This window comes from Miscanthus floridulus, chromosome 4, assembly GCF_019320115.1.
Source record: "Miscanthus floridulus cultivar M001 chromosome 4, ASM1932011v1, whole genome shotgun sequence".
In the NCBI taxonomy this organism is placed as follows: Eukaryota; Viridiplantae; Streptophyta; class Magnoliopsida; order Poales; family Poaceae; genus Miscanthus; species Miscanthus floridulus.
In genome coordinates this window covers 37,610,648-37,624,710 of record NC_089583.1, presented here as the reverse complement: position 1 = coordinate 37,624,710, position 14,063 = coordinate 37,610,648, and the positions used below count along the sequence as shown (strand labels likewise).

Below are 14,063 nucleotides of genomic sequence, written 5' to 3'. Positions count from 1 at the left end.
TTCTTTTTTCTTGACGATTGCTATTTTATATCGCATTTGTCACTACTTCATAATAATAATAATAATATTTTAGATAATCTTTAATCAACAATGAACATTTCACAAGAAAGAGAGTGGTTTTGTTCGTCTCTTCTCGCCTCTCGCTATGTCGTGGACTCGTGGTGCTAGCGCTGACAATTTTTTTTATCTAGCATTTGTCATCGCAGCCTAGAATATCCCTCTAGATATACCACAAGGCATAGGCACGAATCAATAACATTGAGTTAGTATTGTCCAGGTTAGCAGTAAAAGTTTTTAACATTTGACTATAGCCTTAATTTCCTCGGTTGTCATGGTTTTTTTTCAGCCTAGTGCTGATGCTGTTTTGTCCCACGTTCATCACTTCAAACATAGTGATGTTTTTCTAGTAGCATGTCAATGAGGTCGTATAGGGCATAATTGCATAAATCATTAAGATTATATTTATAGTTTCTAATCAAGATTACTGGCGAAAAACCATTTAAGTACGACATAGTAATATAACATCGATTTGGTGCTGAGTTAGAAATAGTAAAATATTAAATTAAATTGTAGATCAATAATGAAGATGTCTCAAGGAATATATATCACGATTAACATGGAGGAATGCTCATGTCCTTATTTTTCTCGGTCATATTTTGATTTTTATTTTCTAGCTCTATATCAGGTTCGTCACAAATAGGACGGTGATATATTTTTTCTAGATATAAATTTTAGAGGAACAGTGAATATTTTGTAAGGAAAAGATATCGGACTCTTACGTTACCGTTGTCTCTGGTTGTTGTCACTATATCTTGGCGCTACCGTTGACTACTAGATATATTTCAGTGCGAATCAATAAGATTTTGTTAGTAGTTATTATAATATAATCAAACATTGTCGTATTAATTTTCGAAAGACGGATTTCCTCCGTAAATATGAACCAAAATAAGATGCTTGAAATCATTGGATGGGCATCCATGGCATGGTTTCCCTTGAGGTGAGATGCATCCATCTCTCGCTCCTTTGCTTGTTTCTTGTTCACCGGATTGACCTCGTCGTGTCGTTTCAGCCCTTGATGATGTGCCTTAGCCACCTGTGGTTTTGCTCCATAAAAACACCTGTGATTTTTGACGCGGCAAAACTTTCGGTAGCGCTTTTCATCCCAAAATTACCTCTCATTTGTCCAGTTCAACGCTAGTAGTTGGCGCGGCCCTTTCCTCGGCCGTCTTTTCTTTTTCTTTTCGGCCCCACCTTTTTCTGCGCCCACCGACACTCCTCTCCTCCTCCCCCAATTTTTCTTTAAAAATCCCCCGCTCGCTAATCCCCTCCCCTCCCACCGACGCTGCCGCCGCTGGCACGCATTCCTGCTCTCCTCTCCTCTCCTCTCTTCTTCGTCGGTGCGGCGCGGCGCTCGGTGAGAATCACTCGGATGGAGATCTGCTGCTAGAGTGAGAGGAGTCAGTATCCTGCGCCTTCGTCGGCGGCGGAGGAGGAGGAGGAGGGGAGGAAGCGATGGAGGCGAGCGCCGGGCTGGTGGCCGGCTCTCACAACCGCAACGAGCTCGTCGTTATCCGCCGCGACGGCGATCCCGGGGTACGTGCGCGCTTCAATTCCCGTCTGGCTTGCGAGAGGAGCGAGCGTTACGGTGCTGATTTTTTGGTTTCTATATGTGTGTGCAGCCGAAGCCGCTGCGGGAGCAGAACGGGCGGGTGTGCCAGATTTGCGGCGACGACGTCGGGCTTGCCCCCGGCGGGGACCCCTTCGTGGCGTGCAACGAGTGCGCCTTCCCCGTCTGCCGGGACTGCTACGAGTACGAGCGCCGGGAGGGCACGCAGAACTGCCCCCAGTGCAAGACCCGATACAAGCGCCTCAAGGGTGGGTGTCCCCAACTCCATCCACCGAAATGCAGCTCCACCCTGGCGCCGATGAATTACTCGGGGCGCGGCTTTCGACGATTCTTCTCTTGTCTCAATTGCTCACTCAACTCGTCCGATGTGCGGTGCGGGACTTTGTTTGCAGGCTGCCAGCGTGTGACCGGTGATGAGGAGGAGGACGGCGTCGATGACATTGACAACGAGTTCAACTGGAACGGCCATGACTCGCAGTCTGTGGCCGAGTCCATGCTCTACGGCCACATGAGCTACGGCCGTGGAGGTGACCCTAATGGCGTGCCACAGCCTTTCCAGCTCAACCCCAATGTTCCACTCCTCACCAACGGGCAGATGGTACTAGTACTGCAGAATCCAAGTATCACTGTTCCCTTGCCACCTCCGTATGTGGGATTACTGGTGTGGCAATGGCTCAATTGCTTGTTTCTGGTGCGATTGCAGGTCGATGACATCCCACCGGAGCAGCACGCACTCGTGCCTTCTTTCATGGGTGGTGGGGGAAAGAGGATCCATCCGCTTCCTTATGCGGATCCCAGCTTACCTGGTGTGTATTTGGATGATCATCAGCCAAAACTTAGTTGTGGTCATGGTGCCCTGAATTTAATTGATTAACGGTTGTTGTGTTCCAGTGCAACCCAGGTCTATGGACCCATCCAAGGATCTTGCTGCATATGGATATGGTAGTGTTGCTTGGAAGGAGCGGATGGAGAGTTGGAAGCAGAGGCAGGAGAGGATGCACCAGACGAGGAATGACGGTGGTGGTGATGACGGTGACGATGCTGATCTACCACTGTATGACCCTCAAAACTTGTTTGGTCCCTGTTAGTTTTATGTATCTTTAATGCTTTATGCTATTTGGTTGCATGTATTCATCCAAATTAATTTCTAAAATAGTCCATGCTCTGTTCAGGATACCATTTGTTTCCCTTTGTCATAATTATCACTCGCAAAAAAAAGAAGTAACGCTTCCAACTTTCTTAGTAAAACGAAAGAAACTGGTGGATTCATATTTTTTTAATTTTGCCTTTGTTTGCATGATTGAAGGATGGCAGTGCACGATAGGCCAGTATAGTATGTGCTCTATAAAATTTAACGTGTTTGCCTGCATGTATCTTTACTACACGTCACCTTCCATTTGATATTTCCAGAAGCAGATCTTTTCTCCTGTCTTGCTACATGCTACTAGACCCAAGTATTAACTTTTAGCTGTTTTTTTCTTTCTTTACCAGAATGGATGAAGCAAGACAACCGCTGTCCAGGAAAATTCCGATTCCATCGAGCCAGATCAATCCATATAGGATGATTATCATTATTCGGCTTGTGGTTTTGGGGTTCTTCTTCCACTACCGAGTGATGCATCCGGTGAATGATGCATTTGCTTTGTGGCTCATATCGGTTATCTGTGAAATCTGGTTTGCCATGTCTTGGATTCTTGATCAATTCCCAAAGTGGTTCCCTATTGAGAGAGAGACTTACCTAGACCGGCTGTCACTGAGGTTAGTTGCTGTTGCCACCTGCTAATATTTGCCTTCTCTTCCTGTTGTTTTGTGACTAATTGCTTATCTGGATAGGTTCGACAAGGAAGGCCAGCCATCTCAACTTGCTCCAATTGATTTTTTTGTCAGTACAGTTGATCCCTTGAAGGAACCTCCTTTGGTCACAGCAAATACTGTTCTGTCTATCCTTTCGGTGGATTATCCAGTTGATAAGGTTTCTTGCTATGTTTCTGATGATGGTGCCGCAATGCTAACGTTTGAAGCATTATCTGAAACATCTGAATTTGCAAAGAAATGGGTTCCTTTCTGCAAAAGGTACAATATTGAACCTCGCGCTCCAGAGTGGTACTTCCAACAGAAGATAGACTACTTGAAAGACAAGGTGGCAGCAAGTTTTGTTAGGGAGAGGAGAGCAATGAAGGTGCCTTATTTGTCCTTTTCTTAATGTGTTATCTGCTATCCTGTTTGTTAAGAGTATGATAATTAAACCAAGTTTGGATTATTTTCAGAGGGAGTATGAGGAATTCAAGGTCAGAATCAATGCCTTGGTTGCTAAAGCACAGAAAGTTCCTGAAGAAGGATGGACAATGCAAGATGGAACCCCCTGGCCTGGAAACAATGTTCGTGATCATCCTGGAATGATTCAGGTAAGCCTTACGGTTTGTTGCTACGTAGTACTTATTGTGGCATGCTTCAAGCATCTATTTATTTTCCTGTCTCTTATCACCAAGACAAGAGAAGTTAATTCTTCTGTACAAATAGGTCTTCCTTGGCCAAAGTGGAGGTCTTGACTGTGAGGGAAATGAACTGCCACGATTGGTTTATGTTTCAAGAGAGAAACGACCAGGCTATGACCATCATAAGAAAGCTGGTGCTATGAATGCATTGGTAATTGTTACATCTTTGAATCATTTGTTTCTGTCTTCTATAACCTATGGGATACAATGGGGTTTTAATTACTTTTGTTTGTCTGTATCACAGGTCCGAGTCTCTGCTGTACTAACAAATGCTCCATATTTGTTAAACTTGGATTGTGATCACTACATCAACAACACCAAGGCTATAAAGGAAGCAATGTGTTTTATGATGGACCCTTTACTAGGAAAGAAAGTTTGCTATGTACAGTTCCCTCAAAGATTTGATGGGATTGATCGCCATGACCGATATGCTAACAGGAATGTTGTCTTTTTCGATGTAAGATTTGGCATTCATATTTCTGAGATGTTCTGTTGTTTACACATTTCTGAGATACATATTTTCCTTTATGAATGTTTTACTAACATTTGTGTTGTGCAGATCAACATGAAAGGTTTGGATGGTATTCAGGGTCCGATTTATGTTGGTACTGGATGTGTATTTAGAAGGCAGGCATTATATGGTTATGATGCCCCCAAAACAAAGAAGCCACCATCAAGGACTTGCAACTGCTGGCCGAAGTGGTGCTTTTGCTGTTGCTGCTTTGGTAATAGGAAGCACAAGAAGAAGACTACCAAACCAAAAACGGAGAAGAAAAAATTATTATTTTTCAAGAAAGAAGAAAATCAATCCCCTGCATATGCTCTTGGTGAAATTGATGAAGCTGCTCCAGGTAACTGTGAGCTTTCAAAGAAGCACTTGAGTTATTCTTGAAACTTCTCCATTGTTTTTTTTTTTTTTGAGGGGAATACAGTAGGGGAAACCCCGAAACTTCTTCATTGTGATCTCTATCTAACCTTGTGCTGTTCCCTGTAGGAGCTGAGAATGAAAAAGCTGGTATTGTAAATCAACAAAAATTAGAAAAGAAATTTGGTCAGTCTTCTGTCTTTGTTACATCCACACTTCTCGAGAATGGTGGAACCTTGAAGAGTGCAAGTCCTGCTTCTCTTTTGAAAGAAGCTATACATGTCATTAGTTGTGGTTATGAAGACAAGACGGACTGGGGAAAAGAGGTAAAGTCTAGAGCTTGTGGTTATTGGTTGATGAGTCAAAACATATGCTACATAGTTAATCATATGATATTTTTCTTTTCAGATTGGCTGGATCTATGGATCAGTTACAGAAGATATTCTAACTGGTTTCAAAATGCATTGTCATGGTTGGCGGTCAATTTACTGCATACCTAAACGGGTTGCATTCAAAGGTTCTGCACCTCTGAATCTTTCCGATCGTCTTCACCAGGTGCTTCGTTGGGCTCTTGGGTCTATTGAAATCTTCTTCAGCAATCATTGCCCTCTTTGGTATGGGTATGGTGGTGGCCTGAAATTTCTGGAAAGATTTTCCTACACCAACTCCATCGTGTATCCTTGGACATCTATTCCCCTCTTGGCTTACTGTACATTGCCTGCCATCTGTTTATTGACAGGGAAATTTATCACTCCAGAGGTAAATAAAAGCTAATTCAATTATAGTTTTGTATGTTGTGGAATGCCTGGATCTTATGTTCACTGTTTCATCTGCTGCAGTTGAATAATGTTGCCAGCCTGTGGTTCATGTCACTCTTTATTTGCATTTTTGCTACAAGCATCCTAGAAATGAGATGGAGTGGTGTTGGAATTGATGATTGGTGGAGAAATGAGCAGTTCTGGGTCATTGGAGGTGTGTCCTCGCATCTCTTTGCTGTGTTCCAGGGACTTCTCAAGGTCATAGCTGGTGTTGATACAAGCTTCACTGTGACATCAAAGGGTGGAGATGATGAGGAGTTCTCAGAGCTGTATACATTCAAATGGACTACCTTATTGATACCTCCTACCACTTTGCTCCTATTGAACTTCATTGGTGTGGTCGCTGGCGTTTCCAATGCAATCAATAATGGATATGAGTCATGGGGGCCCCTCTTTGGGAAGCTCTTCTTTGCATTTTGGGTGATTGTCCATCTGTATCCCTTCCTCAAAGGTTTGGTTGGAAGGCAAAACAGGACACCAACAATTGTCATCGTCTGGTCCATTCTGCTGGCTTCAATCTTCTCACTCCTTTGGGTTCGGATCGATCCTTTCCTTGCAAAGGATGATGGTCCACTTCTTGAGGAGTGTGGTTTGGATTGCAACTAGGATGTCAGCACATCAGCTCCCCCAATCAGCGTATGCTTGAAGAAGTATTTTTGCCATTGTTTGTCCCCATATTTACAATGTCCCCTTTGTAGATAAGAGACATGAAATGTCTCGCATTTCTTTTGATCCATGGTGGCACCTCCACCTAATATCGGAGATATACTGGGGAAATGGAGGCTGCGGCAATCCTTATGCAGTTGGGCCGTGGAATACAGCATAAGGTGTTTGATTGTGCAGTATTCTTTATTACTTGGGCGCAAAACTGATCGGGCGAGCCGAACAGCAAGGTGTTTTGATTCTGCACTGCTCCCGTGTACAAACTTAGTTCTCAATAAAGGCAGGCAGGAATATGCATCTGCCAGTGGAACAGAGCAACCTGCACAGTATTTATGTAGCGAATTATGTATGCCTGCTCATTGGAAGGGCTTGTTCATTACATGTTCGTCTATACTAGAAAGACAGTATTAGTATTAATCTATAGTTAATTAAAGTATGTAAAGGTGCCTGTTTTTTGTTGTGTACTGTAATCGTCGGAGTTGATTTTGTGAAATTTTCATAGAAAGGTTGAATGTGATAGATACAGAAAATATAATGCCGTGCTATATGGTTATCGAACGATATAATATCTTTTATGGTTCTATATGTGTATTGAATAACTCCAGCAAGGCCCCTCTTTGGGTCTCATTTTTTTAATCCTACATTTTAGGATCGGGGAGCAACAATCTTGCTTCAATAATGTCTACTCGTGTCCTTAAATGTTGGAGACTCTCAAATCTCTTTACTCAAATATAGTCCCATGAGAGCATCTTCGGCAGTTCAGCAAAACTGTGGAACATAAATCTGTCATTGGGAAGTTCTCCAATAAAAATCATATTGGAAACATAATATTGTCATATTGCTTCGGCAGTTCTCCAATAAAACTGTCATATTGGGAAACACAGAACTGTCATTGGGAAGTTCTCCAATAAAAATCATATTGGAAACCAAAAAAACTGTCATATTCGGAACAACTATACTTATGTTTTTCTTTTTTGTCCAATTGTTTTTCAATATCTTTCCTTTTTTTCTTTTGTGATCACTGATATTTACCCCATCTCCCCTCGAATAAAGGGGGAGTTGTATCTCCCCCAATACAATAAGGACCACCACAACTATCATTCTTTTAAACAAATGCTAACTATCATTTTTCAGCCATCTTTTCTTCTACATCTCTGTGGAACCCACCTTCCATATGGGTATTATGAGAGATATATTGGGTATTGCTGCAACAACTCCCCAAATATTCATAAAAATAATTGAACTATATCAATACATATGTATCGGGGATAAATTATTGAGGAATTGCTGGAGATGCTCTAAGTAGGAGTGCAAACAGTCGGATATACAGATAACTATAATATTTCTTGGATTTAGATTTAAATAAAGATAATGGTCAACTATGTTGGATAAGATGCTAATGGATGCAATATTTCTTGGATTTAGATTCGAATATGGATAATGGTCAACTATGGCGGATAAGTTGCCAATGGATATTGACATCATGTATATCGATTTGAGTATTTGGATTCAGATATGGCATCAGGTATTGAATATATGGATTTAAGTATTTGGATATAGATATGGTATCAGATATTGAATATATGGATTTGAGTATTTGGATACGAATATGGTATCGGGTATTGAATATCCAGACTCGAACGATGGATCTGAACTCCAAATGGTTTCGAACTTGGATATAGGTGAAAAATATCTGTACCATTTGCACAATTACCAATAAGTACATTATTTACTAATTCAGGTAATACTCAGTATATAAGAAATCCCGAAAAAATGAAATAGGGGCGTCAGTTTTAAGCAAAGCACAGCAAGAAAGCACGTGATGTGGTGTCCACAGTTTAACCTAGTGAAACATAACTACATAATAAGGCCACAATTTAGGGCGCGTTTAGTTGGCAAAATTTTTTAGTTTTGGCTACTGTAGCACTTTCGTTTGTATTTGACAATTAGTGTCTGATTATGGACTAATTAGGTTCGAAAGTTTCGTCTCGTGATTTCTCACCCAACTGTACAATTAGTTTTATTTTTCGTTTATATTTAGTACTCCGTGCATATGCCGCAAGATTCGATAAGACACTTTGAGTTGAAAATTTTTGAAATCTAAACAGGGCCTTAGCTCAGCGCTAAGCAAAGCACAGCAAGAAAGCACGTCAGCTTTCCTAGCGCCATCACCAATTGCCGCCCTTGACCGGGCCGCCGCCGCGTCCTTACGAGGGAAAAGTCGCCCGCTCAATCAACAAGTCATTCTTTCTAGTACGTAATAATTTTCACGACAAGAAGCGTGTGTGCGCGAGCCGGAAGAAGCCGGATGGAAATGGAAACGAGCCGGGCGCTGTCAGGGCGCACGCCATCCAGCTCCAGCGACCGTGTCCTCGCTCGCGTGCATCCCCATTCCCCTACGACCAGGGCACGGTGGTATATCCTAGCAGTTGCTCTTCGTCGTCTTCGGCTAACTGTTATATCCCCACCGGCGCCGCCAACGCTTCATCCTCCTCCTCGGGTGTGCCGCAGTTCATTGCCCGATTCCCAGCCGCCGATCTCTCGATCTTCTCCACCTTCGTCCGTCCGTACAGGTGCTCGACTTCATCCTTTGATCTGTTTTTGTTTATATCGTGAGAGAATTTTATTTCAGTTCATGGGAGTTGGTCCTTCAATTATTTATTATGTATGTATGGCGGATGAAATTTGGTTCCTCAATTCAATTCCCCACAGGAACGGTTGAGCACGAACGAGCAGCCACTCCCGAACCCCGATCGCGATTACTTGCCGCGGCACCAGTACTCCAGCCGGCAGCCACCATGAGCAGCGGGAAGCGATCCTTCTTCGCGCCCAAGAAGAAGGCCGCGAACCCGTTCGATTCCGACTCCGACGACGACAAGCCGCAGCAGCGGCAGCCGGCGCGGGCCTCCTCCGTGCCTCCCCCGGACGAACAGCAGGGGCGGGGCTCCTCTCTCTTCGGCGGCGACAGGGCCGGGCTCTTCGCTTCCTCCTCGACCAACCATCACTACCGGAACGACTTCCGCGACGCCGGCGGCCTGGAGGGCCAGTCCGTGCAGGAGCTGGAGGGGTACGCGGCGTACAAGGCCGAGGAGACCACGCGCCGCGCGCAGGGGTGCGTCAGGATCGCCGAGGAGATGCGGGACACCGCGTCCAAGACGCTCGTCACCGTCCACCAGCAGGGGCAGCAGATCCACCGCACGCACATGATGGCTGTCGACATCGACCAGGATCTCTCCAGGGTAACGACAGCCTTTTCTAATTTCTTCTGTTGATTTGCGATATGGTATTAGTTTATGAGATTGTTTGTACTCCTGGCTTAGTTCTGTTCGCCTGAACAGGAGGTAGTCACTACTGTTCTTCCAAATCCAGACAGTTTCAGAAATCCTGAAATCCATGAAGAGGGGGTGATAACTGACTAATTTACAGAGGCAAATTTAAACCTGCATCGCCAACATTTTTGCATGTTCATGCTCCATTTGCACATGGCAAGTCAGGATGAAAAAAATTCTTATACTAATGAGCCTAGTTCTGCTGAAGTAGGGAGATAATCACAGCACTCCCAATTTCAAACCAGAATTGGACAGTCCCTGAAATCATGAAATCTGCTGGGATTCCGGCTAATAACTTTAGAAGTAGTTTCTAGAAGGGAGAGGGGGTTAAAACCTGGAAGTACTAACGTAACAATGACATGCTTGTTACTATGGATGCTCCTTTGCACATTGCCGACATGTTAGTGACTGGTGCTGAATATGCTCTGTCTTTTTTGACACAATTTTTCAGAGTGAGAAGCTATTGGGTGATCTTGGGGGCCTATTTTCCAAAAAGTGGAAGCCAAAGAAGAATGGCGCAATCAGGGGCCCTATGCTATCTAGAGGTAATTACCTTGAACTGGACTGCACTATGACTAGAGAAACTTGTACCGCTTGGTATTGGTTATGGTGCTGTCCGTGACTGAAAGGATGCAATGATGGATGCAGATGATTCCTTCATAAGGAAGGGCAGTCATTTGGAGCAAAGGCAGAAACTAGGGTTGGCAGATCATCCACGTCCATCAAATGCACGCCAATTCCGTTCTGAACCCTCTTCAGCACTTGAGAAAGTTGAGGTACTATACACACTTGTGTGAAGCTAATGCATGTCCCGCACGTGATGAAATCTTCATGCGTCTAATGCCCTACATGTGTATTCCATAATAATCATCTGGTTGTTTCTTTGGTAGATGGAGAAGGCAAAGCAGGATGATGCTCTGTCTGATCTAAGCGACATACTGACCGAGCTGAAAGGGATGGCCGTTGACATGGGCTCTGAGATAGAGAGGTAATGTCACATCTCGCTATCTTTTAGACTGATTTGTGGTCAGTAATTCATTTATTTTTCTTCCTGTTGTATAGTCAATTTGTAAGCATGGGATTACATGATTTTTAATGTATAACCAGTATATGTCTCTTCCACTTTGTTTTCGACTCTTTTCATTATATTATATTAATATAAAAGTAGTGAAGAATAGTTCTCAAGAAAGTATCTACAACTTCCAAAGAGGAATTACTATCTGACAGTTTGAATGCTGATGGCAATTTCGTTAGTTATTAAATTATTAATTTGGAGTATTGTTGCTTCAAGCTGTAGCATTTATGCAACATAGTGTGAGTAATGAGTATGACATGTCCTCTTTATGTTTGTTGGATTCAGGCAAACAAAAGCGATGGGCCATGCAGAGAAGGATTATGATGAGCTGAACTTCAGGGTCAAGGGAGCAAACACTCGAGCTCGCCGTCTTCTTGGGAGATAAAGGAAAAACATATATTCTTGTCTCTTAGGTGGTCCATATCACATTAACTGTATGGGGCATCAAATTCTGATGATTTTGTGCATCAGATTTTGATCAGCATTGTTACTGTGGACATGTCGGCATGTATGGTATTAGACACATTTTATACGTTTTGATTCTTTTTTTTTCTGATTTTTAGCATTGCACGAGCTTCTGATTAGAAACTTCTCTTTTCAGTTAAATAATGCTGATACATAGTGATTTGTGGCCGTATACCCTCCACGCCATCATCAAGTAGAAACTTCAAACTTTGCCAGCGATTTATGAATGTAGACAGCATATGTTTATTTCAGTTATGCTGATCTGAAATTTTAAGAATCTTATAAATCACCATTCATATATAGGCAACATCTTAAGATATGTTGGGGCAATTAATAAAAAAACAAGTCTTACTTTTCCCCAAACTTCTATAGCTTCTGTCAGTAAGGTAATTAAAAGTGCTGACATTGGTAAACTTTTGTGTAGACAAAAAAAAAAAAAAGCAACAGATAAATTAAAACCAACACCAGAAATTCACATATGGTTTTGTAAGCAAACAATTGCAAGGACAAAATTGAGGCTGTTACCCCATAAAAACAGTATATATGTTGCTCCAAAAGATTGACTTCTATACATGGGCATGCAAAGTTAGCTGTTGCAACGAATTTACACATACTGATACTGCTCGCAACTTCAATAGAGTGATCACAGTTTCGAACTAACTTTAATAAGAGTATGTCAAAAACTGCAAAGCAACAAATTATAGGCTATGATAAGACGATCTTCTGAATGCGCATCGAATCTTCATGCAGCATCCGCATAAGTGCTGACAGAGGGATCATCCATCCACAAATCGTGTGTGTGGTTGTTGCACATGGGTGAAACCAAACCTGTTCTGAATTCAAATTGAGCACCTTGAGAAGCTCTGTTGTCTAGTTGAAGCCGTCTGTGTTGATTAGCCATCCACTTATCATTGCGGTCGTTCTTAGATCCAAATACCATTTTCTTTAGGACTTTTGCATTCAAAACAAAGAACTTGGCAAAGTCAACATCAGGTCTCATGCCCTGATAATATATCATGACCACTTGTCTAAGATGAGACTCAAGGCATTCAATTGGATCCAGTGGATTATAGCTCCGCTTATTTTTCCTACTCTTCTGTAAGTTAGACTGGATAAAAAAGAATGAAAACAATATGAAAGCAGTTACTAAGCAGTCGGCAATGTCACACAGCAGCTCACTAGATTACATTATGTCTCAATTGTTCATATTGGCACATGAAGCAAGCAAAGACAAATACTCACCGCGATATACAGCTTCTGCAAGCAGGGGAAACACTTGAGGAAGTCAACAACTGAAGTCCAGATTAGGCCCCAAAGTGTGAAGGGCCAAAACCTTTACAGTACACATCGAGGTTGTCAAGCTTTGGGCAATCATCTTCTGGACAAGAATCAGGAGACATCACAATTAGTCACTAGCAAATATAAATCCAGAATACAAGATGGAAGAATTGAAGGCTGCTGCTACCTGAAAAACAGTGTTTCCAATATGGAGTTTAGCTATTCCGTCCGACAGCAAGCCCAATATCTCTAATTTTGGCGCCCACCCGACCCGTATTGTTAACGGACCACGGATCAGGTAAAGTGGGATCAATCTTTCAAGGCAAGGGGCATCTTCTATAATAAGATCTTGGAGTTCGATAGGATTTTCTACTATCCGAGTATCCGACCATAGCAAGAAGAAACACAGATGCCAATGCTCCTTAGAGTGGGCGAGTTAATGCGGAGGCAACCAACGCCGACATTCCCCTCCAGCAAGAGGCTCTCAAGAACAGGGCAACCACAGAGCAGGCTGTGAAGAGCATCTTCCAACACGAAGACGCAACACAGGGAGAGCTGCTTGAGGCAGGGAAACTTGAGCAGTGGCGCCATCTCTCTGGGAAAGTCGCAGTAGCCGATGCTGGCGACACAGAGGGTGGGTGCGAAGCGGAACACGGACGGCGGTAGCGGGTAGTGCAGCTGCGGGCTCTCGGTCTCGTAGCGAAACTCGATCTCCCGGAGGCCGGTGAGGGCCCGGGAGCGCAACCAGCCGTCGATACTGGCGTAGCGGCCGGGGAGGGCGAAGCGGCGGGCCGGGCCCGGGTGGTCGGAGAGGATCTTGGAGACGAAGGCGACTCGCTTCCGGTCCTGGCTGCTAAGGTCGCTGTCGGCACCTAGGTTGAGAGGCGCGGCTCGCCAGAGAGGACGCCGCCGGCGGGAGACGGCCTCGTGCGGGCGCCGTCCTTGGTGGGGAGGAGGGAGATGACTGTGCCCAGAACCTCATCGGGGAGCCGGCTGATGAGGTCTAGGCTGCTTTCGCCCACGCCGTTGCCACTCCCCAGTGGTTCTTGGCCCTCGATTAGATCGGATTTGCGCTTTTTGGCGGTGGCCGCAGCCTCCATGGGCGGCGGCTGGCGAGGGGGAGGGTTTGGGTGAGAGGATTGGGGAATGGGAGGAGGCGGATCGGCGCTGGCGATGTGGAGGAGGGCCGGAGCTGGCGCGTGCTTCTGGCCGGGAGGAGGGCCGATTCCGGCGCTAGCGCGTGCTGCTGGCGGGGAGGAGGGCCGACGCCGGCGATGTGGAGGAGGAAGGGGACGCGCCGGAACGGGAAGAGACGGGGCACCAGCGACGGCTGTTGAAGCAGTCGCGCACGAGTGGAACACGGAAGGGAGGACGGTTAACTGGATTGAAGCCATTATAATTTTCAGTTACAATTTAGGTATTCGGAGAATTGACATTACAATTCCTCC

General features: G+C 44.3%; 2 protein-coding genes and 1 pseudogene across 2 annotated transcripts; 2 read left to right on the top strand and 1 right to left on the bottom strand.

Moving 5' to 3' along the window:
- The first annotated feature begins 1,331 nt into the window (after window positions 1-1,331).
- LOC136549613 (probable cellulose synthase A catalytic subunit 3 [UDP-forming]) lies at window positions 1,332-7,026 on the top strand. Its single transcript, XM_066540952.1, has 14 exons — window positions 1,332-1,593; window positions 1,680-1,875; window positions 2,020-2,225; window positions 2,331-2,433; window positions 2,519-2,681; window positions 3,119-3,385; window positions 3,461-3,806; window positions 3,895-4,032; window positions 4,148-4,273; window positions 4,367-4,579; window positions 4,682-4,973; window positions 5,117-5,313; window positions 5,396-5,746; window positions 5,827-7,026. The coding sequence occupies exons 1-14, from the start codon at window positions 1,513-1,515 to the stop codon at window positions 6,409-6,411; spliced, it is 3,264 nt and encodes a 1,087-aa protein (XP_066397049.1). The 5' UTR covers window positions 1,332-1,512; the 3' UTR covers window positions 6,412-7,026.
- Window positions 7,027-8,744: 1,718 nt separating this feature from the next.
- LOC136551344 (SNAP25 homologous protein SNAP32-like) lies at window positions 8,745-11,554 on the top strand. Its single transcript, XM_066542913.1, has 6 exons — window positions 8,745-9,041; window positions 9,181-9,707; window positions 10,249-10,342; window positions 10,446-10,573; window positions 10,688-10,785; window positions 11,158-11,554. The coding sequence occupies exons 1-6, from the start codon at window positions 8,777-8,779 to the stop codon at window positions 11,255-11,257; spliced, it is 1,212 nt and encodes a 403-aa protein (XP_066399010.1). The 5' UTR covers window positions 8,745-8,776; the 3' UTR covers window positions 11,258-11,554.
- A 294-nt stretch (window positions 11,555-11,848) lies between these two features.
- On the bottom strand, window positions 11,849-14,032 carry LOC136549610 (FBD-associated F-box protein At5g60610-like; annotated as a pseudogene).
- Window positions 14,033-14,063: the final 31 nt, after the last annotated feature.

Excerpts from the sequence above, each read along its gene's own strand:
- LOC136549613 (XM_066540952.1), top strand. The coding sequence starts at position 1,513 with ATGGAGGCGAGCGCCGGGCTGGTGGCCGGCTCTCACAACCGCAACGAG. Across the intron at positions 3,807-3,894 it reads GGGAGAGGAGAGCAATGAAG|AGGGAGTATGAGGAATTCAA; the intron begins GTGCCTTATTTG and ends GATTATTTTCAG. Across the intron at positions 5,747-5,826 it reads GGAAATTTATCACTCCAGAG|TTGAATAATGTTGCCAGCCT; the intron begins GTAAATAAAAGC and ends CATCTGCTGCAG.
- LOC136551344 (XM_066542913.1), top strand. The coding sequence starts at position 8,777 with ATGGAAATGGAAACGAGCCGGGCGCTGTCAGGGCGCACGCCATCCAGC. Across the intron at positions 9,042-9,180 it reads ACCTTCGTCCGTCCGTACAG|GAACGGTTGAGCACGAACGA; the intron begins GTGCTCGACTTC and ends AATTCCCCACAG. Across the intron at positions 10,786-11,157 it reads ATGGGCTCTGAGATAGAGAG|GCAAACAAAAGCGATGGGCC; the intron begins GTAATGTCACAT and ends TGTTGGATTCAG.